The sequence below is a fragment of the Suillus paluster genome (assembly GCF_016628075.1).
Source record: "Suillus paluster strain FC165 chromosome Unknown EDB91scaffold_6, whole genome shotgun sequence".
Taxonomy (NCBI): domain Eukaryota; kingdom Fungi; phylum Basidiomycota; class Agaricomycetes; order Boletales; family Suillaceae; genus Suillus; species Suillus paluster.
The window spans coordinates 609,214-635,562 of NW_024537566.1; the positions used below are offsets into that span (position 1 = coordinate 609,214).

The 26,349-nt window shown below is 48.2% G+C and overlaps 9 protein-coding genes across 9 annotated transcripts; 3 read left to right on the top strand and 6 right to left on the bottom strand.

Annotated features, from left to right (window-relative positions):
- Nucleotides 1–2,490: 2,490 nt before the first annotated feature.
- On the bottom strand, nt 2,491–4,211 carry EDB91DRAFT_1107738 (uncharacterized protein). Its single transcript, XM_041317523.1, has 7 exons — nt 4,132–4,211; nt 3,945–4,068; nt 3,824–3,882; nt 3,447–3,771; nt 3,289–3,393; nt 2,617–3,235; nt 2,491–2,565 (listed from the first exon to the last, which is right to left on the bottom strand). Exons 2-6 carry the CDS (start codon nt 3,990–3,992, stop codon nt 2,690–2,692), a joined length of 1,083 nt encoding a protein of 360 aa, XP_041181803.1. The 5' UTR covers nt 3,993–4,068; nt 4,132–4,211; the 3' UTR covers nt 2,491–2,565; nt 2,617–2,689.
- Nucleotides 4,212–4,908: 697 nt separating this feature from the next.
- Nucleotides 4,909–7,827, bottom strand: EDB91DRAFT_1303944 (common central domain of tyrosinase-domain-containing protein; the record flags this gene model as incomplete). Its single annotated transcript, XM_041325016.1, has 16 exons — nt 4,909–5,049; nt 5,101–5,825; nt 5,874–6,009; nt 6,066–6,148; nt 6,199–6,225; nt 6,281–6,305; nt 6,363–6,377; nt 6,438–6,455; nt 6,510–6,612; nt 6,660–6,743; nt 6,799–6,896; nt 6,950–7,127; nt 7,179–7,282; nt 7,342–7,396; nt 7,448–7,457; nt 7,515–7,827. The coding sequence occupies 16 exons, from the start codon at nt 7,825–7,827 to the stop codon at nt 5,014–5,016; spliced, it is 2,010 nt and encodes a 669-aa protein (XP_041181804.1). The 3' UTR covers nt 4,909–5,013.
- Nucleotides 7,828–10,777: 2,950 nt separating this feature from the next.
- EDB91DRAFT_692606 (uncharacterized protein) lies at nt 10,778–12,787 on the top strand. Its single transcript, XM_041328119.1, has 5 exons — nt 10,778–11,129; nt 11,182–11,340; nt 11,402–11,625; nt 11,687–12,113; nt 12,164–12,787. The coding sequence occupies exons 1-5, from the start codon at nt 10,843–10,845 to the stop codon at nt 12,663–12,665; spliced, it is 1,599 nt and encodes a 532-aa protein (XP_041181805.1). The 5' UTR covers nt 10,778–10,842; the 3' UTR covers nt 12,666–12,787.
- Nucleotides 12,787–13,804, bottom strand: EDB91DRAFT_692565 (uncharacterized protein). The gene is made up of 3 exons (XM_041328118.1): nt 13,602–13,804; nt 13,471–13,535; nt 12,787–13,413 (listed from the first exon to the last, which is right to left on the bottom strand). Exons 1-3 carry the CDS (start codon nt 13,680–13,682, stop codon nt 12,909–12,911), a joined length of 651 nt encoding a protein of 216 aa, XP_041181806.1. The 5' UTR covers nt 13,683–13,804; the 3' UTR covers nt 12,787–12,908.
- A 166-nt stretch (nt 13,805–13,970) lies between these two features.
- On the top strand, nt 13,971–15,557 carry EDB91DRAFT_1235032 (uncharacterized protein; the record flags this gene model as incomplete). The annotated part of the gene is made up of 7 exons (XM_041321273.1): nt 13,971–14,201; nt 14,275–14,481; nt 14,531–14,637; nt 14,688–14,898; nt 14,954–15,055; nt 15,099–15,356; nt 15,405–15,557. 7 exons carry the CDS (start codon nt 13,971–13,973, stop codon nt 15,555–15,557), a joined length of 1,269 nt encoding a protein of 422 aa, XP_041181807.1.
- A 576-nt stretch (nt 15,558–16,133) lies between these two features.
- On the top strand, nt 16,134–17,180 carry EDB91DRAFT_1046264 (uncharacterized protein; the record flags this gene model as incomplete). The annotated part of the gene is made up of 5 exons (XM_041313253.1): nt 16,134–16,186; nt 16,240–16,339; nt 16,452–16,730; nt 16,793–16,880; nt 16,936–17,180. 5 exons carry the CDS (start codon nt 16,134–16,136, stop codon nt 17,178–17,180), a joined length of 765 nt encoding a protein of 254 aa, XP_041181808.1.
- A 968-nt stretch (nt 17,181–18,148) lies between these two features.
- EDB91DRAFT_1344152 (uncharacterized protein) lies at nt 18,149–19,267 on the bottom strand (the record flags this gene model as incomplete). Its single annotated transcript, XM_041325802.1, has 3 exons — nt 18,149–18,552; nt 18,622–18,767; nt 18,826–19,267. The coding sequence occupies 3 exons, from the start codon at nt 19,265–19,267 to the stop codon at nt 18,523–18,525; spliced, it is 618 nt and encodes a 205-aa protein (XP_041181809.1). The 3' UTR covers nt 18,149–18,522.
- A 442-nt stretch (nt 19,268–19,709) lies between these two features.
- Nucleotides 19,710–22,922, bottom strand: EDB91DRAFT_692773 (Pkinase-domain-containing protein). Its single transcript, XM_041328120.1, has 7 exons — nt 22,397–22,922; nt 22,005–22,253; nt 20,770–21,935; nt 20,435–20,717; nt 20,283–20,382; nt 19,898–20,232; nt 19,710–19,845 (listed from the first exon to the last, which is right to left on the bottom strand). The coding sequence occupies exons 1-7, from the start codon at nt 22,724–22,726 to the stop codon at nt 19,768–19,770; spliced, it is 2,541 nt and encodes an 846-aa protein (XP_041181810.1). The 5' UTR covers nt 22,727–22,922; the 3' UTR covers nt 19,710–19,767.
- A 312-nt stretch (nt 22,923–23,234) lies between these two features.
- EDB91DRAFT_1235035 (uncharacterized protein) lies at nt 23,235–23,702 on the bottom strand (the record flags this gene model as incomplete). Its single annotated transcript, XM_041321274.1, has 4 exons — nt 23,235–23,253; nt 23,304–23,417; nt 23,492–23,594; nt 23,657–23,702. 4 exons carry the CDS (start codon nt 23,700–23,702, stop codon nt 23,235–23,237), a joined length of 282 nt encoding a protein of 93 aa, XP_041181811.1.
- Nucleotides 23,703–26,349: the final 2,647 nt, after the last annotated feature.

Genomic DNA, 26,349 nt, shown 5'->3' on the forward strand with positions numbered 1-26,349 from the left:
AGTGGTCAAGCGCCCCAGTGATCCACAGCATCACCCAATACGCATAAGGTAACGATTTGGTACATCGCAATTGGGAAGAGCCAGCGCTACATCATGAACTTCTCGATAGTGCTACAGATCCTGCTACTCTCCATCCCAAAAATCACCGCTAAAGAGAGCGTCATAGATGAAGGTGAGGAAAAACGGTACTTGGCCATCAGGGAAAGACACTCTTTCGTGAAGGACGAAGCAGTCGTCTGCACGAAACGCAGAATACTGTAAATAATGAGATCTGCAAATGCAGAGAATAGACTGGAAAGGTAGCGAAGCAGAAGGGTGTCAACGATCTCTCCTGGATCTGGTAATGATAACGCTACAGAATATGCATAGAAGGTACCGATTGTGCGTATGGTTGGCCTAGTTGACCAAGATTCGGTGCGGAGAACGAATAATCAGAGCAGCACTAGTACTGCTTGTGCTCGATGAGCGTGCTTTCCGAGACATATGACTATACGAATCACACCGCATTCTCATCGAAGCTGATGGATATCACTGAGTTGGACAAGGAAAGATCGGCATCCTCCTGCTATTCCCAGTCAATGTGCCACCAGCCTACCAACGCTATTTTAAGGTTATCTCACGAATGCAAGTTAAAACAATGTCCCGTTTCTGCTTGCTTCGTAGAAAGGGGAAATACAGATAATCGTCTGCGTTTGACAGAATCTGCTAATGCAGATGTGGCAATTGTAGTGTATGATGGATTTGCTACCATGAGATGGTTCAAACGCCATGATGGAGGGGGGCGAGTGAGAAGGAGATAGAAGTTCGAGGAATATATCAAGACAATAGGGGCCTGCCGAGCATAGCATTTACAGATTCAGTAAACAAGAAGCGCCAGAGACCGCATACCACACTCACGCTCTGAAACCCGCCAACAACTTCCAGCTCTCAGGCTGGGGGCTCGTCATTCTTGTTCTGCTGCACAATACCATCAAATGCGTGTTACACAGGACAGTCCTGTATAATGAGCGCTTTGACGGACCCATCATACAGCACGGTCCTGTATGACAAATGCATCGTTAGAGACTCGAGAGCTGGCGACGAAGATGAACATGAAATGTGACACCTGCAGCGGCGCGGCGGAAAGCTATAGAGGATCTCACCAGATCTGCTGACGGTATGCCTTCTGTAAATTTCCTTTGACACGGCTGTAGTCGTTGATGAAATGCTGCAAGAGGACGCCATCCTGGACGAGAAATACGAGGCACACCAGCTGAGTGTGGGCAGTCGCGTCTTTCACTGATGATTGTCGGCCCGTCGCTCGTTCAATCAGCTGGTCGGCCGATCACTCGATTATCGTATAGGATACGAAAGCTGACACTGTCCTTGTAACTCCATTGTCATCTGGTGTTGAGTTTAGCCCATATGGGTAAAAATGAGCTTCCACGTCATCCAGTCGCGGCCCACGGGACCATAAAACCATTGTTATGGGCCTGCACAAAAAGGTGAATCGATGTCAAATTTGAGATTTTGTGGACTGAGCAGTGGAAAGCAGGGCGTTAAAGACTTACAATACAGCTTAAAGTAAGTAGTCAACGTGTCAGCGATGACAATATTGCTGGCAAAGCGTTTGACTTCGAAGTTCAACTGATGCGTTACATAAGCAGACTGGCCTTCTCTTCAACCTTCTGGGCAGTCTGCTTGGAACGGTTTGTATTCGCTGCATGGTCGATTTTCCATTCACACGTGACATTGACTATGTCCATATTTCGTAGCTTTTCCGGACTTGAAGGTCCTGGCAGTGAAGGATGCGCTCGTCATTAATGTTTTTATGAGAACGCAGCATGCACTGTCCTCCCAATTTCGTTGGGTGAGACTCTGAAACACTCAGCTCTTCCTCTGTTCTGATTGTAGGATATGCTAATCATGTGTTTTTTTTTCCCGCCAGCGTCTGTTTCATGGTGTGACTGACGACAACAAGTTTGAAAGCCTCCGTTCAATCAAAAGAACAGATCCCCCAATCGTAACTCTCGGGCAGTGTTCAACACTCATATCGTAAGAACTGGGATAGTTAGCATGAAGGAGGAGGGATTTGCAAGTTTTATCTGCCTCCGAAAAATGGCTCGCGTTGAAGAGACAGACGTTTTCCATACACAAGACCGAGGTGAACGCATGGTAGATTGGTTGATTACCTTTTCGCCTCAAGGAACGAAGCAGTGCGATAGCGTGTCATCGGATGCGCGATCTCTCCATTGTTTATCTTCTCTATACTGTCGCTTTCGCGTACTGACGAAACATCACAAACGCCACCACAGCAAAGCGTTATCCCTCTCAAGGATATCACGAATATCGAACGTGTCAATCTTCAACTTTATTGTCTGCTCCTACACGAAGGTCACGGACGATTTGTTGTGGGGCATAGGAGGAGGAATAAGGTTGCTCTTTCTCCAGGGCGTCCGCCACAAACTCGAAGCCTTCGAACACTTTCCTGAAGAGATACGAAACGTAACCCCCCTCCCCAATCTCCTCCCATCCCCACTCACCCCTCTTTTCCCCCATCCAAACAAACACCACCTGATTTGTAGTGAGTGGTCGAGTGCCTCGGTAATCCACAGCATCACCCAATACGCATCAGGTAACGATTTGATACATCGCAATTGGGAAGAGCTAGCGCTACATGATGAACTTCTCGATAGTGCTACAGATCCTGCTACTCTTCTTCATCCCCAAAATCACCGCTAAAGAAACAATATATGCCCCAAATATAAATGCACATGTGAATCGTAAGTCCGATGCATAGCGTAACAAGCATGTCAGTGACATCGCACGCAATGCGCTGATGCCAATTGAGAATTACCGGTGTGGGCTCCGGAACGAATAGCCGCGGCGGTGTCAGCAGAAAGACCTGAGGTTCTTTGACTGGACGCTCAGTGATCTCCCGGCTGGGCCAGCGTAGAGTCATAGGATGGTCGTAAACGACCTTCCTCCACCCTTCGGTCTCTGCCCGTCTCTTCTTCTCTGCATGAATAAACAAGCAGTAGCTTAAATAATCTTCCGGGTCAATCTTCGTGCAGCCAAATTCGGTGAGCTCCCAAGAAGGAGTGCGAGATTTCTCGATTTTCATTTCCTCGAGAAATTCGCGCTCGAGAAGATCTTCCATGTCCCGAAAGAAGCCAGGGTATGTAGTCAGGCAGTCTTCATATACGGAGATGTCGTCAGCATCATTCGAAAGAAACTCTGTGAAGGGGTCTGTGTTCTGGAAACAGTAACGCAATTAGCGCGAGAAGGGGGGTCAAATATCATTCGTACATTGACAACAAGACAGGAGCGCAATGCACCCTTAGCGGGGGATTTGGGAGATCTGAGCCGTCGTCTGGTACCAAAGTACGTTGGCGAGTCATCGAAGCGGACCATCTGTGCAGAACGAATCAGCGAACCGTCGGCTATAGTCAAAGAGCAACAATTACTTTCGGGCTGGTACATTCCCCCTCGGTCGGAGACCCGACGAGTGTCATAGACGAAGGTGAGGAAAGATGAAGAAGTACTTCGTCATTAGGGGAAGATTTTCTCTTTCGTAAAGGGCGAAGCAATCGTCTCCACGAAAACGCGGATGAGCTCGAGGGACGCAATACTAGCGCCATGGAGCCCAATGAAGTTGTATTTTTAAACTTCGGAACGGTAATTCTGAGGATGGGGCGGGAGGATGCTTTCGGGGAGGTGAGGGACTTCATGATGATACCAAAGTTCCAAGACCAAATCGATAGCTGGAAGATAAGCTGGGGAAAGCGAAAGCTTGATCACCAATGAAGTAGAGGTAGTAAGAGCGACAGGAAGGATTGCTCACCTGCAAAAGACGGGGTGCGTCGATATAATAAATAAACTGTCCGCTGGGGATGCAGATTGCTAGAGACACAAGGCAGGATAAGCAAGTGAAGGTGGAGAGGGTCCGGAGAATGCACGCATACCGTCCCCTCTCTATTTATCCTGCCGTCTCCCTCACAGCTGTGGATCATATCTCTGTGGACCAACTGTGGCCAGAATTCTGCATTGTATACGGATTTAAGACACCGGCCTCGCCCGGCTGAGAGTCTGTATGAATTAAGGATCGTCTAGGTCATATGTGAAGTGTGAAGCGTGAAACTGTGGACGAACACCCAATCTTATCGGGGTTTGCCTGAAGCACGTTTTGATGGGGACAATGCAAGGGGCGATTGCCGACTCCGAGTGGCACCAGAGAGTTTGCCGAGTACATATTTCCTTCAGTGAGAAGGACCGACATCTTCGTTCGTCTTAAGTCTGTGGTTTGTCTGTATTTCCTGTAGATCCCAGAGGTGTCGATGCTCTCAGTGAGTACGATTCGGCATTGAGAAAGCGGTGACATCCCAATGATTGTATCGGGGAACTGTCTACAATGCATCTGCTCGCCTTTGAACACACAGATGAGATTCTATCCTGGTGCCAGCATAGGCAAAGTCAGTAGCAAGTCAGTAGGCTACAATCTAAGACAAATCAGACGTGACTACTCTAGAGAAGCGCACGTCGGAGTTTTAAGCGCGATGTCTGTGGTCCACGGTGGTATGCTGTTGAATCTGCACAAATATTATTTGTGTCGCCCCCAAAAAAAATGTGTCGCCCCGAAATAATATCATAATATCATGTCGCCCCCCAAAGCAAAGTGTGATTCCAAAAAACATGCTGTTGAATTTGCACAAATATTATTTATGTCGCCCCGAAACAACATGTGTGCCCCCAAAAAATAAAAGTGCTGTTGGATCTGCACAAACATCTTTGCACAAATGCAACAGCACTTTTGTTTTTGGTTAGACCTTGGAAAACGGAAGATCGTCGTTCCTTCTTACATTGTAATACATGACACGCTACCAACTGCTAGTACACTGTAACATCATCTTCCTTCGCTACACCCTCACCACCTTCTGAACCCACCAAACAACAACAGTAACCCCCAAACTCCACAGATGAGAACACCTCTTGCGCGGATGGTATGCTCGAGTTGACTCATCCAAGCATGCTGCATCACTCTGAATCCCTGTGAGTCGCCAGCCATCCACCCTGTAAAAATCATGTTAAGCAAATTATACGAAGTACGAAGGATATGCTTACGCTGAAGACACTGTCATGGTGCTGCCAGTCAAGTAGGTAGACAGGACGATCCTTGTCTTCTGCATGCTCAGCAACAGCAACCGACACCAGAGCAATTTCCACAGGAGTAACTCTGCGAGAAGCGGCACGGTGTTTTGGTACACAGGGTGCCTCCAACCCTCCTTCAGCCCCTGCAAGTTCTGAGCCAGTAGTATCCACAAGCTTTCCCACAAATTCCTTCTTGATGTCAGCGAGCGTTTTGTCGAACGTAGCCGCCGATTCACTACCCATGTTTGATTTGATGATACTCTCGATCAATTCGGAAGGAATGGGAATCATCCCGCGAACTACGGATCCCGTCTCACGACGAACAGCACATGCTTTACAAGGGGAATGGTCTGGGCGTGCGAAGACTGTGGTGGTACCTACGAGCTGCGGGGCCGAATGAGCATTCCCTTTATGGTGGAGCTGGAATGAGTAGGCGCGGTTGTACGCATACTCTGGAAGCTTCACGTGCACAACGAATGTGCGGTAGTTAGGAATAACGGTATGGTCAGCTGGCACGGCAGGATCATCCTGGTTTGGAACAGGTAAGTGCTTCCAAGCGTGCGACGTGACCTGTTTCGCCTTGGTTTGCGGATCAAAACCGTAGTAGGTTGCGACCTTCTTGCGTGCTGCGGCGCGCTCTTCGGATGATGTGGCAGCTTGATTGACTTTAATGCCCACAAATTCGGGGTACGAATAATCTGTTTGAAGTAAGCTTATGTTATCCAGCAGATAAGATTGCTACTTACACTTCGGGTAGGCTTCTTCATGCAAAAATCGAGCCTGAGAGGAGGTCCAGTAGTCTCCTTGTTCCGTTCGGAATGGTTGGAGTGGCCCATCGGGAAGGAGTTGTTCGTTGTAAACTTGTGCATATGTACCGCGTGCCTAAGGGACAACTATTGAGTACTTGTGCCAGGACGTCGTCCAGCTCCATCCCACACCTGTGTCCAAGGGTATTGTTCCCCGTCGTGTTCATATCCGTTTTCCATCCAGTACTCGGTGTAGCACCATTCCCACAGAGCCACTTTTTGGATTCAGTCACGAGAGAACACCCTTGAACAACATCATACTTACAGAGTCTGTCCACATTCGCATGGTGAACTGAAGGAAAGCCAGGTAAGTAATGCATACAAGTAACTTGCGCCTGTTCACGTACGGTAAAAGATAGGATCGTAACCGGCCTATATAAAGATACAAGCTCAAGATTATTGTAGAGGATTAGAAAAGGAGTTGCTCACGTAGTCTGGGTAACTCTGCAAGTTTGGTTAACAAAGATCAACAGCATCATTCACACGCAAGCATTTACTACTAACCATTTGTCCGTTTCCACCCTAAGTCATCGCTAGAGTAAGCAGGGGTCAAAGTTGGAAAATGTATTCACCCACAATTAAATTATGAACAGTGTCGTGCACACCTTCAAGCGACCCTTGGTTAACGAAGTCCATCTCTCGTTTCGACTCCGCGGTGTGATTAGAAAAGTCGTCCCAACTATCAACATGAGTCAATACATGATACTGGCAGAAGCTAAGACGCACGTCAACGCGGGATTTTCGTCGTCATTGAACACAAAGAGATGCGCAACTCTGCGTCTCAGATCCTTTGCGCCGGCTTTGAACGTCCTGGGAAAATCAAAATCAGCACCACCTCGTGCAACATGTCCTCATCGATCCTTACTTTTGTAACAGGTCTATGTGGCTGCCATCAGGGTCCGGAGTACTAGCAGCGTAGCGGTACGTCCTCTGCCACTTGGAGAAATATGCCACTTGATCTGTCTACCGACCATATTTGAGCAAGTTCCGCAGCATCAAAAGGAAAGGTATCGTACCGAGTCATCCACCTCGTCGGTAAAGTCGGATGGGATTCCCCCGACGTAGGAGAAAAATGAGAGCGGATTGTTAACGATTTGTTTTTTACCTCCAGCAGCCATGATTTCCACTTTGTCTTCATACAGAACAGGGGGAAGGCCATTCTCAGCTACTTCCTTTTCGGCCCAGTCCCAGTAGCTGGGTCTGACGTTGAGTCTGGATCACTATTGGGAATGACATAGCACGCACGGAAAGCGCAATTCCTTGGCAGCCTTTACCCACACTCCACGTTCATTCGGGTTATTAGCTTCAATGTCGTTAGCCAATTGTTCTGCGACATTTCCGATAGATTGCTGCAGAACAACGGAATGAATTGAGCAGCATGTCAGTCACGATCATGTGTTGAGCATACCTCAATAAGCATGACATATGGGCGGTGCCAAGTAGGAAAAACAACGGCACCATGGCTGAAGAAAGGTTTCAGAATCAATAGAGTGAGAGGGTGTACACCAGCTTACGTGCAATAACCTGTCGCAAACAACATGGTCAGACTTAGTGGGACTACGATACAAACGACTGGCATACCTCCGAATCTAGAAGGAACGGGGTTGGTATCTTTCTTATCCGTGGCGCTATAGTCAGCTGAGGCATCCTTGTTGCGGTCGCCAGCCCATTCAACGTAAGGCCTGCCGTGAATTGACCCAATCTCCATGAATGTGGCTGCAGGCTCTTCGACAACTTGGAGAGCCTCGGGACGCTGCTGGACCGCGGTGAAAGCAAGGATGAACAATGCAAACTGGTAAGGATGGTCCTTCTCCAGCTCCTGGATAGAGAAGCGATCAAACACGCCTCCAGTGCCCTTGCGGCCAATCACGGGATAGTGGTATTCAGTACTCATTGTTGGAGTAGAATAGAGAGCGATAAAAATTAGGTACGACCTGGTGTTTCACAATCTCTTTAGAGCTGCATTTATATGTACACTGCAGGCGCCAAGACAGAGTGTACTTGCGTACAACAGTAGGTAAGCCACCGCCATGACCTGCGACTGCGACGGCGATTGGTAAACTTGGGTCTGTATTAGGGGTGCACCTATACAAACATTTCATAAAGAACGACGTCTAATTGATAGAGAATGGAACATGCCGTTCATCGGATTCCAGCAGCAAGCTACTGCGCAGCGCCCATGGGAATACCATAACCCTCTATGTGACCATCGTATCAGCAATGGATTTCCACTATTGTCGCTTCCGACCTGAAAACCCATGTAACAACCATCCGATGAAATGTAGGAACGACCTGTCTCCTACCTAATAGGGCAGCTCGCGTACTGTATGTAGGCCATTAGAGACCATTATGACACATCTGCATGTGAGCGCCGACATCACGGAAATGATGCGATGACCTTGATCTTGATCTTTGCCTCTGTCCTTGATCTCGGGCGCATGCAGGTCAGAACGGCATCAACCACCGCGGCAGATCAGGCTGTGCCCCAGATCAGCCACCTGTCTGAGCCATTGAGGCCTGCAGAATCTCATCGACCGCTCCACGTAAAGTCCGTCTGCGCACCTTCAGCACTAGTGGGTGCATACAAATGTAAGCTCGAAAGACGTGATAGAACACTAGGTCATACCTAAACGACCCCAATCAGAAGGATGAACAAAGAACGATCCTTTTGATTCTTGAATCATTGATGCCGCCGATTCGAATGATGGAGGGTGAAGCCGCATTGCCGAGAATGCGTTTGGACGGGATCCAGCGCCGTAATGCAGGCGGAACCTTGCTTGCAATGAAAGAGCTAAACCAGCTTAACAAGGATTTTTTAAAACGGTGATTGAGGGCAATTGCCAATAAGGCTCGGTTCGGAACTGCGGAAGGAGATAGACCCTACCTTGACCCTGCAGGTTCTTTTCGCGATAGATTAGCAGCAAACACAGCTAGCGGCAACCCCGCGTATTGCATTCTTCACCCCCGCCTACACCGAAGAGAGCTACTAAATGAGGAGGAAGAGCTTCGGTCGCATTGAGAACAGAGGTTGAAATGTTGAAGAGTCACGGCGGTGAAGTTAGGAACGACTGCCGTCCGACGTCAATACCGGTACATAGTGACACCGTTGTCACATCTGGGGTCTCTGGCTTGCATCCTAGCGCCACAGAAAAAAATTGCAAATGCTGGCATCGAGATACGCCCAAAATTCAAGAGGCCGAATTATGGACAGGCCTCAGGAACAGGCTCCAAGGATACGGGGAATACGTTAGTATTACATTGCTCACGAGGTCTCTTTAAAAAAACGGTGCTGCTTAACAGCGGGAAGTGCCAGGTTTGCGAAAGATGCTAAGGACGCCAAGAATTAATTTGATCAGGTGTGTTCCTTTCCTACCTGTAAGTGGCTAAGCTCATTACGCCACTGCCAGCATCATTGTTTGCGGGGTAATTGATCTACGGATTGGTACTTACCCATCTTCATGTATTCCTGCATTCGTGAGGCATTGTGTACTCCTTCAAACTCCACAGCGTTTGGCCAGAAGCACAGAAGACAGTCACTTTACTGGTAAGCGTTATACGTCCTGACTATGCGTTATTCTTCGCTGAATTTTGTAACTATTGCTGTAGCGTCTGCGTCGGAGGTGCAGGCCGCACCATTGCGCTCGCCAATGTGCCAGATCCTACATTTTTTCCCTGAAGGTACGTGTGCTGGAAGTCTTTGGAAGTGTGCTCGGGCTTTTTGAATTGATCGGTGGGTAAATGAACCAGCTTTCCGCGTAATTTGCTAACCTGATGGAAGTTGCCATCTGATGATTGGAAACGCAAATGAATCCATTCCAAGACAGACCCGCTGCAGTGCACACCACTTCAATACATGAATGGATGAGTTGAGTACCATGTCGATTGAGGGGCAGCGACCAGGAGAGCCATTCTGAAGTGGCTAAACTAGTCGCGACCTTTCTCTGACAGGGTCTTCCTTCACCCTCCTCTTTGCATTGCAAATGATGCCATAGGTGGGAATTATTATTATATGCTCTGCAATGGCGCGGTGGTGTCATCAATATGATTTGGGGTTCCTCGATGGACGCTCAGCGATTTCCCGGCTGGGTCAGCATAAATTTGATGGCTGAGATATTACTATGCCCGATTGTGAGGCGCATTCTCAATGACACGTCCGTCACTTTGTCAATACTTTCGGTGGTGATCTACTTACCTAAACATGTCAACCACAATCTTTCAAATAAGCGGGTCTATTATGCAGGTTTTCGGTCTTCGATACGACATACTGCTTTAGGTGATGTCAAGAGCTACGAAGTCTCTGGTCAGGCACGCAAATGGAAGGGCCATGCTTCACTTCTATGAACATACTTGCTCTTCACAGTGAAAAGAAACTGTCAGGTGCGTCCTCACTCACCCCTCTATCTTCTCATACAACCTATAGCTTTCAACACTAATCAGGGTTTGTAGGAGTTATGTCTTCCCTCGTAAAGCTTGTTGCATCACAGTTTAGCCTGAAAGAAGTCTTGCGCCGCTGATGTTCGTCCCTAGCATATCCTGCTACTCGCTTTTACTTTATTAGGTGCGACGTCTTATATTGAAGGTGTTCTCTAGCATAGACAGATGGTTATGCACACAGCGACTGGGCTGCTGTGCTGGTAGAGTTTTTACTGTCAAGATACGCGGGATGTTGCAGTGCGTTTATGTTGACAAGATTTCTTGGCTTTGGAACACGTGACGAGTACCAGTCGCTTCTCTCGTGATACTGATAGAGAGTAACTCTGAGTATGTCGAGGCTTGCTCGATATAGATGCACTAATAAGACATCGGTGCTCCTGACATTATGAACCAGAAGGGTAAGAACTCACAGTAAGCCCGGGTTGTGGAGATCCCCACTGTGCGAACGTCACAGACATTGGCAGCCACGGGACTCATGGTTATCAGAAGCTTTAAATACCCCAAGATTCATGCGCATGACTGTTCACACTCTCACCTGGGTTCTTATCATCGATCAGTCAAATCCCAACAGGACAATGAACGGAAAGGTTTACGACGAGAAAATGGAAAGGACTCTTCCCGGCTCCATCCCCCTCCACCGACGGCACTTTGTCCCCAGAGGTTTCCGGGCTGCAACCTCGAATCACTGAAAGCGGTACGGCACGCATTGATCGACAACCACACCAAATATCACATCTTCTGGAACGACATAAAGTTCCACAAGTGAGTGTATGGAAGAACACGCTAACTGATAACTTACGGTATCTCTGCCTAGCCACGTTACCCATCGAGCGCTTGCGATATATGCGTTAGGAGGGAGTGGCACCTTGATTGAAACGTTCTACAAGCAAGATGTTAAAGTTCAGAGAGCTGCTTTCACGTCGCCTGAGCCCATCACAGCACAGAATTTCGTTGAGCATCTCAATGACGAAAAGTAAGCAAATGCTTACCTTAAATGGCCTGACTTTGGTATCCTGAATATTCGGAATCAACAGCTACTATCAAGCATATACCACTTTCTTTTCCGAAGCCATTGAAGAGAAGGGTGCCTCCGCGACTTTGGAGGAATTCATCTTTTCCGAGCAGTACAACTTTCAGCCTGGAAGAGATGCGGCAAGCCAACCGGAAATGTTGTGCCGATTCGTAGATGCAGTTATGCACCCATTGATTCAGTCTGGACATGGCGTCGAGTTTGGCTTAAAAGGCATGCTTGCCGAAGGTAAGTCACATTTGGTTTAAGAGAGGAAGAAACGCCACTTACTCCCACTGAACTGAGTTAGGGCTTGCGTTGGCGGCCGTGCATGGCGTTCATGCCCCGGGATTCTTGCCACGGTCAATGTTTGTCGCCCAGCCCGGCGATGACATTGATGGCGTGAGGAACGGTTTTGCGTCATTGGTGCTCGATGGCCAGTCCTCTGCTACAAATCTCAAGTCAGCAAGTGGGCAGGCAACCCACGCCTTCTCAATTCTTGCTCGCATTCTCAAGGACCCCGGCCTTGCGTCGGCAGGCCCACGCCTGCCCTTCGGGCAATATCCTGACACACTCGTAACTCGCGGAGACAAAATCCGCGAGCATGTTCAGAGTTGGACGATAGATATCTCCAAACCCGGAGAGATCGAACGCAAGATGGAAGAGTGTATTTGGACCTCCTCCGTGATATATGCTATCGGAGGATGGAGAAATGGCTTCACTGCCGATTTTTTCCTGTGAGCATCGATTGGGATCCAGAGGTTCGATACTTACAGATACTACATAGGATGCATATGGTCACTTCAAGTATATTCCTCCCTTCACTCATCGCATACCTGTCTCCTCGAGCACAAGTCCTCCTTCTCCGTGCATACCTCACAAGCGCTGTTACGTGGTGGGTGACCCGCGGTCGCCCCTCCTTGAATTTCAAGTCATTCTTTGAGTCCACGTCCACGGTGCCGAATCCTCCGAACAGCCCCGCTGTCCCACCAGCAGAACACATCCTAGCAGAGGACGCACAGACACCGAACCCATTCCTTCCTCTCATCCAATCATCCATAGCACACCCTAGCGACCATCACCCCAAGATTCAACGAGCTTTCGCACACTTCTCTACCATCTATGGGGCCCGACCCAAAGGATACTTTGCTGGCACTGAACTAGATGGGGCAGAAGAACTTGACGGCTCATTATTCGTGCGAGCAGCCGTGCAGACTGCAGATTACATGGGATGGGCGAGAGAAGGGGAAGAAGCGAAAGGATGGTGTCTCGAAGGGTTCTACGTGTAAGTGGTGAGGCAAATTGGAGCAAAGCGGTTGTTACCTGTTCGAAGAGAGTATGAGGATTAGGTCAAGACGAATACTACTCACATTCCTTCATGCGTCATATTCGGGGGACATGGACGATTGCGATAATTGTTCAGAACAGAATCAGTGATACATTACAACCCGAAAAACCTGCGGGATCGTACGTAAGGTGAGGAATACGAGAGTCTATGACAAGTCCGTGAGGTGCCCAAAGCAATGTAACGATTACAAATCATAACCTTGGCTAGGTGCCTGGGGATATTCGTGGTGCGGTGCAGACGGAGCGGAATCAACCCCGTCAGAGTGACTGGTCCTTGTCATAGAAGTCAAGGATTGATCTACATGAGGGAGAGCTTCAGTGCCTGCCACAACTGAGTCGTCGCCTGGGTAATTCCCAGCAGGTGGAGAATATCCTTGAGCGGGCACTCCACCGAAGTCGTATTTGGGAGGGCGATCGATATTATTGTAGGCAGGAAGCATATCTTTCCCATCCCAATCTGGATCATCAGGCCCTCCAAATCTGCGCCCGGCAGCATCAGTATCTGCAGCATTCACTCTGCGATTAGGACGATAAACCGATGGCGGAGGGGCAAGAGGCATCGGATAAGAGGGTTGGTATGAAGAACTGAATGCATTGTCTCCAGGAGCCTGAGAGTTGTAGTAAGAACTTGATGACCCGATAGTGAAGAATTCCGCGACAGGTCGGTTTCTCCTTCGCAGAATGTATATCCTTGATAGAGATTAGTAAATATTTTCATTGCACCTCACGTGAATTCTCAAGACGCACCTGAGTGATACGAAAAAGAGCGCTATAACGACGGCAATAATGAAGTAAAGGTGTTGGAGAATGGACTGGTCGAACGGATACCAAGAATTCAGGTTAGCTCTCTAGAAACCGATAAGTCGATGACAGCTGACCTTGTTACTCTGATTCCCGTTGGAGTCACCGAGCGAGCGACCCAAGAGCGCTATGGAAGCGCTTGAGGGAATGAAAGTCATCTGAAGAGGCTGCTAGTCGACTTCACACTCGTTTGCGCAGCATTTTACTGGCCGGGCTCCAGCAGCATGTGAACGAGGTTTTATTTTCGTCGAAGGGATAGTCTCATATACTTAGACTAAGACTTCACGCCACAGAAACCAAAGATACCATAATGCCATGCACGTGAGTGCTTGTACCCTGCAATGGGAACCCGCAATGTATAGCACTTGTGAGTATGGACAATAATGACTTGGATGAGCTCCTCATTACCGCTCTCGTCGACGTCAAGGGCCACCCCGGTCATTACAATGGCTGGCTCCCGTTTCTTTCCAAAATCTCCTCCCTCGTCTAATTTTTCGTTCCCGACTCAGAAAGGTTCAGGGGATCCGACTCGGGCGTCTGTTGTTCATCTTTTGGCTAGAGCTCATTCCCTTCCCTGTTCAGCAGCTTCTCAGGCTTTCATGCAGCTTGTACAGCCTGCTGCGAGGTTTCAGTTAGCTCTTGATTTGTTGTTGCCTCTCCTTACCTCACCCGCTGATGTCAGTTGAGTTCTTTCGACAGTGATCAATGTTCTTGTTACTGACCTCTTACTGTTCTGCTGTGATGTGCCAGCTCGCACAACGCATCCCGGTTTCATTCATTCTTTATTCCATGTATGCTCCTTATCCGATCTCTCTCAATCCCTTCAAGTCTGTCTTGTATGCTACATTCGTTAAGGAGAGAGAACTCGCCATAAAAGTTTCTGCTGAGGGCGGGTTCAGCGACAGGGAGCAATTGGTTTGGGTTCTCTGGAAGATCCTGAAGGGTGATGGTAATGATGTGAATCCAAGTCTTGTCGCACCTTTTTCTTTGGCTTACAGTTGTCCAGATTGGTCCATATTCTCCCAGTACATTGACAAAATCCCCACTGCCCCCGGAGTTGAGGGCTTCAAGCCTGTTTTTGGATGAAGAAACTTTCATGGAAGCAAATGACCCGTAAGTAGCAACTTCGCTCTTGGCGATCTTTCTATATCCGAATTCGTCAGTGATCATTCCGTTGCCAAATCCACGATCACGGCAGGTGAACAAAAGCAATTTGCCGAGAGATATGCTTCCAAGGATTTGCCACCATCAGTCCCGCAGGCCACGGAGACCAAGATTACACCACAAGAAGATCAAGAAAATGAACGCATTGCTCAAGCAATGAAACTTCTACTCGCAGCTCGTGATCGAACACTCACACTCACAGAACAACGGGTAAGCATTGCAAACGAAACAATGTGACATTTATTCTAATAAACTATCCTGGCAGACTTTGACGCCTTTAATACCCCGCCTGACCTCTCCCACGATGATAACTTCCGTGGACCTACCGCCCATCGTTTCGTATAATCCTAACCTAGCTTACCAGCTTGTCGTCGCTTTACTGACGGCACTTCCTAATAACCTTGCACAAGGTATCATCTGTATATCTGGATGCCCTGACGTTACTCCCTCCAACACTCCCATCATTTGACCTCCTTGGGCGCCTTCTTCGTGATACGTCAGCTATTCTAGATTATTCAACCGGTGGCAAAACTACGATAGCAGACACCGTACGTTCCGAGGTCCTGGGACGCTTTATTCATGAGAGTATCAAGTGGCTCGATAATGCCGAGAGAGAAGAACGCGAGGGGCTCGTCAGTGATGACAGATTTGCGAAGGGAGTTCAAAATGTTGGTCTCACATACCCCTCGAAGCACACCACCTTACTTTTTTTGCAGCTCTGTCGTTTCTACGCCTCATTGCTCAAGTTCTCGATCGTGAATGCCGCTTCTGATGCAGACTCCACTGAAATGGCACACTTCACCTTGCGCAACTCTCGGTTCGAAGAGGCAAACGCTCTGTATTGCATCTTCGCATCGGGGAGGTTTTGACTCTTTCTACACCACTTTGATATAGCAAATTTTGTCTTACCCTACGCATGTTTTCATCTCGTTCCATGGTCGCACGTCATTACTTACCACATGCCTTTATGATTAGCTATATGTCCTGCAACTCATATGATCCCAGTTTATGTCATGTCTCATTCAGTCAATGTTCGCTGTTTGCATAGTGTTGTAACCTAGATGCACTTGCAGGTGTGTTTGAGGAAATCTAATTCAACGGTTCAACACTCATCTCAGTGATAGAATATGATCGATTTTCTTTTTCCTCGCATCCGTGGCCGGACCTGATCACTTCCACGTGCACCCCAGCTACTGAACAAGTCTGTTCAATATTCGTAATGCAGGGCAGTTCAACCTGTATTCACAAGGTTCTGTCCCATAGCAGGCTCAGCATGCCGTTAACGGTTCTGGGACATCCCCGCAGCCGGACCGAAACTTTGTTGCGACTTCCCAAAACGTCGAGTCGAGACGACGGCAGCTGCTATGTAAACCAAATGTACCATTTACCATCTCTTTAAGTCACCCCCCAATTGCACCCACCGAAACAAGTGACCCAGCTTTCAGATGAAAGATCCGGCGGCCAATATCAAGACGAAAGTCATCCTTGTTGGTATTGGGTAGCGTGTTCCGGTTGAACTGTCCCGAATAAGCTGACTCACTGACGCTGAAGAGGCGCTACATGTTCAGGGAAGACAACGCTGGCTAAGCACACGAAGGATATTCTTCCCAATAGTGTCATCGTTCACCAAGATGTGCGTATTGATCTTGATGTGTCACGTGTATACGACGAGGAATCGCTCACTCGTGAATACCAGGATTTCTATCTAGTGGGACTGACTTTAAATAGCGTCTGATCTGATGTACTTACTCGGGGATCCGTAGCCGGACGAGATGCTTCCTACCAAAAACTGGGACGCACCGAGCGCCATTGACTGGCCTCGAATGCGGAAGTTTCTATCAGATGTGAAGTCCACCGGCGGCATCCCACTCGACCATATCAGTTATGATATCCCGGATGATGGGAAAGATGTGCCTATAGATGGGAATAGGACAAAGGCCTGGAAGGCACGCTTTCAAGACCTCGAACAACGCTGTTTGGTTGTCGCCAATACCAAGGTAATTTGGGTGTTAGTTGATGGATTTATGTTATACTGGGACCAGGTCTGTAATCTCGCTTGATTAAACTCTCATTGCAGAGCTTATTCGGGACTGATCGCTTTCAGGATGTTATTCGTCAGCTGGATGTTTGCATGTTCTTACGTGTACCGGGGCAAGTACTAAAGGAGCGGCGTGAAGCACGCGATCGGCTAGGTACATCCTTCATAAATTAGCTGAGCTCGTCTTACTTGCGGTGTCCCTAAAACAGGTCGATTACCTTGGACTGATCCCGAAGGTTATTGGGATGATGTCTGCTATCCTGAGTATATTGTGACACATAAGGGCCTGTTCAAGGGTGAGGATGTTGAAAACGGCAAACCGAGTGAGGATCGAGTGAAAGGGTTGCTGGTGATTGAGTCTAAAGCCAAGGAGAGCATGGATATGATGGATATTGTAGAGGTCTGTTTAGAAAATCTTACTAGTACGGTGAGCGACCTGTGCACGGGACATTGATTGTGCGTGCATAATATTGAAACAGATTTTTAACACCTCCGAGTGTATAAGTTGCCACCTGCTCTCGATACCAAGGATTTCTCCAGCCGGGGCAGGGGAAATCTGCAGTACGCCGCTCTGGTAGTAAGTCGACGCTAAATAACATAGGCGAACGAGATTTCGGTGGTGTTGATCATACCATTGCACTACGCCAGTGACAGTGCGCATCGAAACATTATGAATAGCGAATAACCAAACACGTCCAAGTATGGGTCCAGGTGGGTGTATAGACAAACTGATGTGACAGTTTGGTCTTGAATCTCAGGCAGAGCACGCACAAAGTCACACATTTGTGTTCTTGCTGGTCAGTGATAAATGATCTATAACAATTGAACTTGAAGATGAGGGCGAAAGTGGGTATAGCTACTTACTCCGAGTCGTCGCCCCTGGGAGGCATCGGTATAGGCTTTAGTAGAATCAGAGGCCTGCCAAGCCTGAAGTCAGCTTTGATACATCATGCATAGCAAGTTCCTTACCAAGTTGGCAACATACCTCCCTCGTACGCCGATAAAATATTCTGCATCTGCATTATCCATCATGCATCACAGGGTGGCATCCACATTCCACCTGAACTGGCTGCATAACACCTTCATGTGATATGTATGATATCTTGCGCCTCTACTGTCCGATCCGCTCTGAAGGCGATAGGTAAGTCCATTTATTCAAGTGATCTCCGTTTTTCTTCAGCGGGTCGAGTAAAGCGTAGCTACAGGACACACATAGCAGCATCTTACGAAGATGATATAACTAGCAAATTTGCCACCCGCCTATTCTCACTCTCACTGTGTCACAAGGGCATAAATTTGCAAACGCTATATTAATGTGATCTCCAACTTTGCATGTAGAGTGCCATCGCAGTCCACATGCATAGTATTGCTAACAACACAGTCAGTTCAAGTCGTAAGGAGAACAACCACAGAATATGCTTGGTTGGTAGATTCACCGCTCAAACAACACGTGCAAATGGATCGAGATGGGGAAGCGTAAGGGAGAAGACTTACTCGTCCATCAACCAATCGTAAAACGACCAATATCATCTTATGGAACCTGGTACCTTGGATCTGCGTAGCCGACAGGGGAAGAGGGGTCATGGGACCGTCAGTTTGCCTTGGCTTCGAATGTGTTTAAACCTACCCCTCAGGAACAAGCACCCGACGTCCAATATGATACGAACGTAGCTGTTAAGGTGGACTTGTGCGACCGGGTTTCCCTCCGTGGGCCTCGATCATGAATTCAGCTTCTGTGTGAGCTGGAAAACTATGCTGAGAAAGACTGAACCCGGTGCGCCACTACCCCTCAGTCCCTATGTAAAATTGCCACAACTATATACGTCCTGCAGGGATGGTGTCATCATATAAACAAGACTATACCACATACCCATCGCAACAAATTCTATGCCTACCTCCTCTGTAATCCGCAGGCGTTTCTGGAACATCCTGATGCGGAGACAAGCGACGAACTTGTTCTTGCACAGTCCATCCCCTTCATCATGCACATCAATCTCATCCGACGGACAACCCAAAAAGCGTCTCAAAGACTCGTCTTTGGCTGATTGGTGTACAATAAATTAGTTGACACTTTCGTGTGGGCATTATAGAACACTTACGATTAACGACACGTCCCAAATTCAGCGCCGTGAACAATTCGTGATTACTAGTGGTCATGCATGCAAGACGCATGTCGGAGGTACAAACAGACGAAAATTGGGAAATCCATCTATAAAACGCCACAAATGCATCGCTATGGTGATTCACGATTGCCCAATACAACGCGGTGTGACCTTTGATGTTGGGCGTCTGCAAAATATCGGAAAAATCTGTAGCTGTGAGAGCAGCAGCGCAAGCGTTGACATTTTGGACGACAGGGGAAGGCATGAAATCGGGTGCGGAGACAATATCACGAATGCGAGATAGAGTAGAAGTATGATCCGGTTTGCTTCGTGGGAAGGAAAATACAGATGACGGTCGTCTGCATTGGAATAACGCAGACATAGAAGTTGCAGGAGGTGCGCTCACCGACTTATTATCATCCTCGGACTTGGTAGCCATTGCAAGGGGAATTAGATCCACATAGCTAGGTCCTGTCAAATATTTCTTGCTTGCTCCAAGGCTAAGAATAAGCAGGAAATGACCAGCCGATAGCAAGTGCCAACCTTCTGCCAAAGAATACAGGGGTTGTGATGAAGAAAACGATAGAGACGACCCACGACCACAGGCCTTTGACTTCGGTGCGCTTCGTATGAGGGATGCCTGTAAACACAGAATTTTGTAAGGCCATGCCAATATTTCGATGGTTTCGATCAGACCATCAGTGCAGGGCGCGCAACACCAATGAGTTTACAGGATATGTATACAACAGGCTTCCATTGCAATTTGGTACGCATCAAAACAATTATGAACAGCGAATACCGAGACCGTGAAAGTGGGGGGTAGTATCGGGTACATAGATAGTGGGAATGAACAAAAGAAGGTGGGTGTAGAGACAAACCGACGTATCAAGCTGAGTAAGTCCAGAACCCTGACGAGACTGACACTGACAGCACGAAATTTCATGATGATGGTTTGGTCTTGAATCTTAGGAGAGGGGCAAGACCAGATGGCGCGCAAGCCTTCTTCAAGAACTCGTGCTGCACAGAAACATTAGAGATGGGACTGATGGAACGGACAACCTCTACGTACCTGTAGGAGCTCACTCGAATTGGCGCGACTTTTGACATCGACACACAGGCATACGCTCAAGAAGTTCTTCAGTTCCTTGCTGAGCGCCTCAGGCTTCTTCAGCGTTGGCGTCCCGTTCGTCGCAATCAGGTATAGTGCCTTTAATGGTTCCTCATCAAGGTAAGGAGGCTCGTTCTCGATCATCTCAATTGCCATGATGCCGAGCGACCAGATGTCAACTTTGGCACCGTATTCCTTCTGTTTCACGACCTCCGGTGCCATCCAATATGGAGTACCAACCATTGTCGCACGCTTGGACTTCTGATCGGTAAGTTTGGCACAGAAACCGAAGTCGGCTGTGCATCAATGATCAGAGACCAGTGTAGGATTGCAAAAAAAAGCGCACTAATTTTAACGCGGCCCTGCGCATCAAGAAGGACATTATCGGATTTGATATCGCGGTGAATGATGGATTGGCTGTGTAAATGACACAGACCCTTGCATGTCTAGCAGCGTATGAGCATCACCCACGGATCATGCCGAATAAAAGGTACGCACTTCCAAACTTATGCTCGAAATCTGATCCTCTTCCAGTGTATTGTTTTCTATGATGTCCGTGAGGGCACCGCCCTCCATGTACTCCATGACGACCCAGAGTTCATTGTTCTTCACGAGGTACGATTCAAGGAAGTTGACAATGTTGGGGTGTTGGGATTCCTTCATAACGAGAATTTCGTTCACGATGAGTTCCTTGCGTGGCTGGTGTGAGAGGTCCATTTCTTTGATCGCAACCTTCTTGTTTGTGGCAAGCGTTTTCGCAACATACACATGTCCAGAAGCGCTGTGAATGGCTTATCAATATTCGCCAGCAGCTAATGCAATGAAAGCCTCACCCCTGCCCGACTTTCTTAATCTTGCTGTACAAGGTCTTCGGATCATCATCACACACAACACTCCGGAGCTTCTCCATGATCTGCGCCTCGGTCATCGTGCTGATCCGCTTCTCCTTCTCCTTGGGTTTCTTCTGCAGCGCCTCTGCAGCAGCAGCAATAGCTGGATCCTCGCCCTCGGGTGCAGTGACAGTAACATCCGGTGCCGGTAGCTCCTTCTTTTTCATCGTCTGCAAGGGCTTTACAGGTGGAGGACCAGCAATGGCTCCGGTAGGTCCTGCCACAGGCTCAGTCGCAGGCTCAGAAGTAGCTGGGGCAGACTTGGAAGGCACCAAGGGAGGTCGATCGGCGGCGGCAGCAGCAGCAGCCTGCTGCTCCTTCAATTTCTGTCGCTCACGTTCACGCTCTTCGCGCCGCTGACGTTCTCTTTCCCGTTGCTCCCGTTCCTTCCGCTCTCGCTCTTGCTGCCCGATAGTATCCGTGCCCTCATTTCGCCTTGGGCCTTGATCCAGTGAAGGTTTCCCAGCCCCTTGCTCACGGGCCTGTGCTCGCGCACGGAGATCGGCGGTTGACGGTGTGTGGTCAGGTACAGGGGGCTTGGGAACGGCAGGTGGGGGTCGTGTGGCTGTCAACAAGGGTCGCGGAGGGGCGGGTCGCGAGGCCTGCAGGGAGGTTGAAGCTTGCAACATTGGAGGAATTGCGGGTCGCGAAGGTGCGGCGGGGGAGGCGGGGGAAATGGTGTTTGCGTGCTGGGCATGTGAGCCATTCACGAGCTCAGCGGCACGGGCAGCGGCTAGGGCAGTTGTTGAGAGCCCGTTGGTTCCCGTCTCTGCTGGAGCGGAATCCTGCCGCTTGCGTGCTGTGTCGAGCGGGGATGTGATCTTGGGGAGATTAGATCCGCCGAGACCTGTGCCGCCAAATCGTGCAGGCGCATCTACACCATATGGTGAAAGAGTACTACTTGTCATGGTGGAGCCGACAAGGGTGGATGCTGCAGATGTCGCAGAGGCGGATCGTGACATCGAACCCATACCCATTTCCTCCAACTCGCGCTTCTGGTGATCAGTGTAAAATTCGAGTACGTCGAGGACGGCTTGAGGATCTTTAGCGTAATCTTCACGAGTGATTGCAGACTTTGTAAGTAGCTTGCTCCATTGTTCGGGCATTCCCTAGTAACACGGACGTGAGCGAGACAAAGCATATGACAATTTCAATGGAATTCGAGGAGATGCACGCACAGTGAAAGCACCTGATACGGGGTCAAATCCAACGTGGACCTTGTGCACAAAGTTGGTCGGGTTGCTAAAGCCCATCAAGGGGCTACGAGAGTATACATCGTCTTGCCATCCATAAAGCTCTTCGTCATTTTTGAGGGCGAGGTGATATCGTTTGTCCTTGGTCTCGAGGAGTAGACAATAAGGCTTGAGATCGACACGTTCGATATTCGTGATATCCTTGAGAGGGATGACGCTCTGCTGTGGTGATGTCTGTGATGGTCTGTCAGTATACGAAAGCGAAGATATGGAGAAGAAAAACAATGGAGAGATCGTGTATCCAATGACATGCTATTGCAGTGCCTCGATCGTTCCTCGAGGCGAAAAGCCAATTAGCCAATCTACCATGCGCTCACCTCGGTTTTGTGTATGGAAAGCGTCTGTTCCTTCAACACGAGCCATTTTCGGAGAAATATAAAACTTGCAAATCCCTCCTCTTTCATGCTAACCATCCCAGTTCTTACGACATGAGTGTTGAGCACTGCCTGAGAGTTGCGATTGGGCGATCCGCCTATCCCAGTGTAATCAGTCGAGTATGACGAGCCAGAGGAAAAGTTTGCGTTGTAGCCTGAACTTTGCAGAGCATTATGAGAAAATATTGGGCCCTCTGGTCCTCTTCGAACAGGTGCTTGGGGTGCAGGTCGAGAAGGCGTCAGATTCGTTGCTGTTACTTGGTTGAAGGCCATGGCAAATGCAAAAAGATTAACTGAGGCAAAGACAGGGAAGAGAATTGGGGTTCCTCGCTGGCGAGGAGGGCGAAATGTATAATGTCGTGGTCGTTCGTGATGATGGCGGGACTATGTACGACGTCCAGCAAAAGCTAATGTCCCTCTGATTGAACGGAGGCTTTCAAACTTGATACCCCAAAAATGGCGAACTTGGACCACAACACTGCCCGGATCTGTCCGCCAGGAAACACGAGTATCGCCACGGTAACCTGTGACAAGTATTGATCCTTCAAGGGTACTATGGTACAATTGAAGATCGCTCAGACACCGCATAATTATGTATGAGAAATGACATCTACTATAAGGCTCATTTCCGCCCTTGGGGCAGTTCAACGTCTATTATCCGATTCGCAGCCGCTGATCATCGAGACTCGAAAATGGAATCAACAAGGATGCAGTGCGCCGAAGGTATTCCAATCAGATGAAGGGAGACAGCAAGAACATATGAACAGACAAGTATGATAAACTACTTGTTTTTAGTCATCCTGTGGAATTTCAGTACATGCCTTCCCGACGAGAACCGTCTAAAACTCACTTATAGGTAAAACGCTTTTTAGTGTGCGCGAATTCACCAAGCTTATGGCCGACCATATCCTGCGTTATCGTCACCGGGACATAGTCTTTACCGTTATGCACCATGAAACGGATGCTGCCGAAAAAAATCACAATTAGCATATCGTACAAGTTAGAACAGAGGAAGAGTTGAGTATTTCAGAGTCTCACCCGACGAAATTTGGGAGGATAGTGGATGCGCGGGCCTGCGTTCTTATAGGAACATTGTTGACGAGTGCATCCTTCAGGTTCGGAAAGGCTACGAAGTATGGACCTGGGTAATGACATGGACACATATGAATGGAAAATCGATTATGCGGTGAATACAAGACAAACCTTTCCAAGCAGACCGCCCAGACCGAAGAATGAGCGAAGGTTGCATTACCAGTAGAAGAGAAGAACTATTGAAAGTCGAAACAGTCTGCTTATGTAACGCAACAATTGGACTTAAACGTAAAGCGCTTGCCATTGAAATTCATCGGCCCCTTCCCACATTTAGGGGAAGTCAAAGTAGACGATTTCAGCTGTTTTCAGCACTGTAAAGGGTCCAAAAACTCTGACAACCCCCGCTTTCATCTGTTTTCGAGAGGGAGCGCGCAGCGCCAAACGTGAACTGTCTCCTAAACCTCGTCATTAATTCCTGCATCTTAGCAGTCCTAAGCCTGTCTCCCTAAACCTCTTGATCCCTAAACTTTTTCATTAACATCGTCATTCCTAAACCTTACCCAATGCAAGCCTTGCTATATAATTATTCGATAGCGACATATAGCTTGTACAATTGATTACATAATTCTATTTTTTTTAGCGACATATGATATTACAAATCCAATACTAGATACTTAATGAATCATATCTAAGTTATTAAATATAGAGGGTTAGGAAATGGTGTATTCATGGTAAGGTTTAGTTCTCTCACTGATGATGACACTATCAATTGCAGGACGTATATGACTTTGCACGTCTTTATGCTGCTGTCTGACGGGAAGTGGCACATTGGGTTTGGTCTTTCTCAGCCCACCCTTCCGGCATATACAGATGCTACGCTTCTGATCGAGGCACTCGAAGGAACACCTGGCTGTGCAGCCCCACCTGAAGGGCTGCAATTCCGAGATACGCTCGACTCAGATATGCTTGCACCTAAGGGGTGGGTTGAAATTTGACTCGTTCACAACCATGGTGTGTTGATGGTTGTACCATTCATATGGGATTATGATTTTTTCTCCCGTTAAAGAATGCGCGAAAGATACGAGGGTGAGATTCACTGGGAATATTACTAGGCAATGAGCGACTAGCTGATGGACAGGTAAGTCTTTCCCCCTGCGCTTCCTCAGCTCAATCCGTGTCACGAGATGCATTTGGGGCGGTGATTTGCCATATTTTGTAACCCCTCTCTTTAAACGACTTGAACTGACTATTTTGTTGTAAGCGTGGTCAACGGTGCACCCGCACCAGCCTCCTCGCTATAGCCATACCAGCCACCCCTACCAACCTTCTAAACCGCACTAAACAACAATACTAACCTAATGCTCCACAGATGTATCAACGATAGGAGGACAATGAGGTTACTTCCTCGATTTATTCGTGCTCATGAAGTGGCTCAAAAGCACACTAGTGTCCTGCAGAATGGCGGAGTTCGAGTGTCCTCGACACTAGCCCTTTCTTCCTTCTCAATGATCTTCAACTTGGAACATGTACGTACAAGTACTGCGATATCGTCGTGGCCTGAGTTTTCTCGTGTATTCATGCAAAAACGTTCGCAGGTTGAGTAACATGAGTGTTGTTTATCAATTCACCTGGAAGGTTTTCTAATGTTACCCAAGAGTCTGGTCGAGGCAGCAGGAAACTTTCTATAGAAGTAAGCATACTATCGACCAACTCCGCAAAAAGAACTGCATATCGCGCGATCAACCACTGTACCAACGCACAAGCAGAAGCACAACTCACTGTCCCAACATGTTCAGTTTTCCAAGCTCGTCGGCAGATGGTTAATGACAGTAATATACTGCAGAGCCGTGACTCTATTGGTACAAGGCACAAAGGGTGAGTCGTGCGGTTGAAACCTAGATGCAAGGCGAACGACTCGTACTTACACGCGGCTGACACTCCAGACCTTCGCAGCATGGTTTGGTGCCTAGGCGCGAGCAAATCCCGTTTCCAGGGAAGCATTCGGCGGCACTGACAGACATAGATATTGTTGAAGCAGCGACAACAGCGAGGAGAAATGAGAAATGCATAGCTTGTGCTAGGTGATATGAGATAGGGATCTCGAATAATAGCTCTGATACTGGCAGTAGGAAGACGGTTTGTTTTTAGGTCCTAGAATTTTTTTGCGCGAAGTAGACAGGGTCAGCGGACAAACAATCTAGAACATCTAGACTACAACAGTAACTTTAACACAAGCTGATCTCTAGTAAGGAGTTCACCTTGTAGGCAATACCGAGAATACCGTCCAAATGTTAATCACGGTTGAACGTACAGTCGTGCAGAAGGCAGAGGTGGAATCTGAGACCTAGCGTTTTCGTGGCGTACTAGTCCAGGAAAGTCCCAGCGACGGTGAGGTCACTAGATATATCAGGAAGCGTAGGCCCTCCGTGAAAGATTATAGAAAAATCCATCTGCCTCGGACCTATACAAATGCAAAGAAGTACTAGAGTCGCCTTTTGTTAACGGACATGCCCTTAGAGCTGGGTAGAGGGCATCAATATTTGCCCAAACCACGACCAGTGAATACGGATGAATCTGACCATTTGGCATGGGGTCGAGCCATAGTGGAGAATTCGACAAAAAAAGGCCGTCCGCAATGAGGGAGAGTAGTGCTATTTTGATGTAATGAGGTAGCATGCAAGAAACCCGTTCTCCCAACAACACCCCAAACCTAAATTAAATGAAAACACACACCTCAAATGCTTCGCATAGGTCTGGAGCCCCTGAAGGTTCGCGCCGCGCAGGAGATGTTCTCGTATACCAATGTATCTGTAGAATTTGGGTCAGTATTAATATTGTTGTAGGCTAATGCGCGCACACCATCC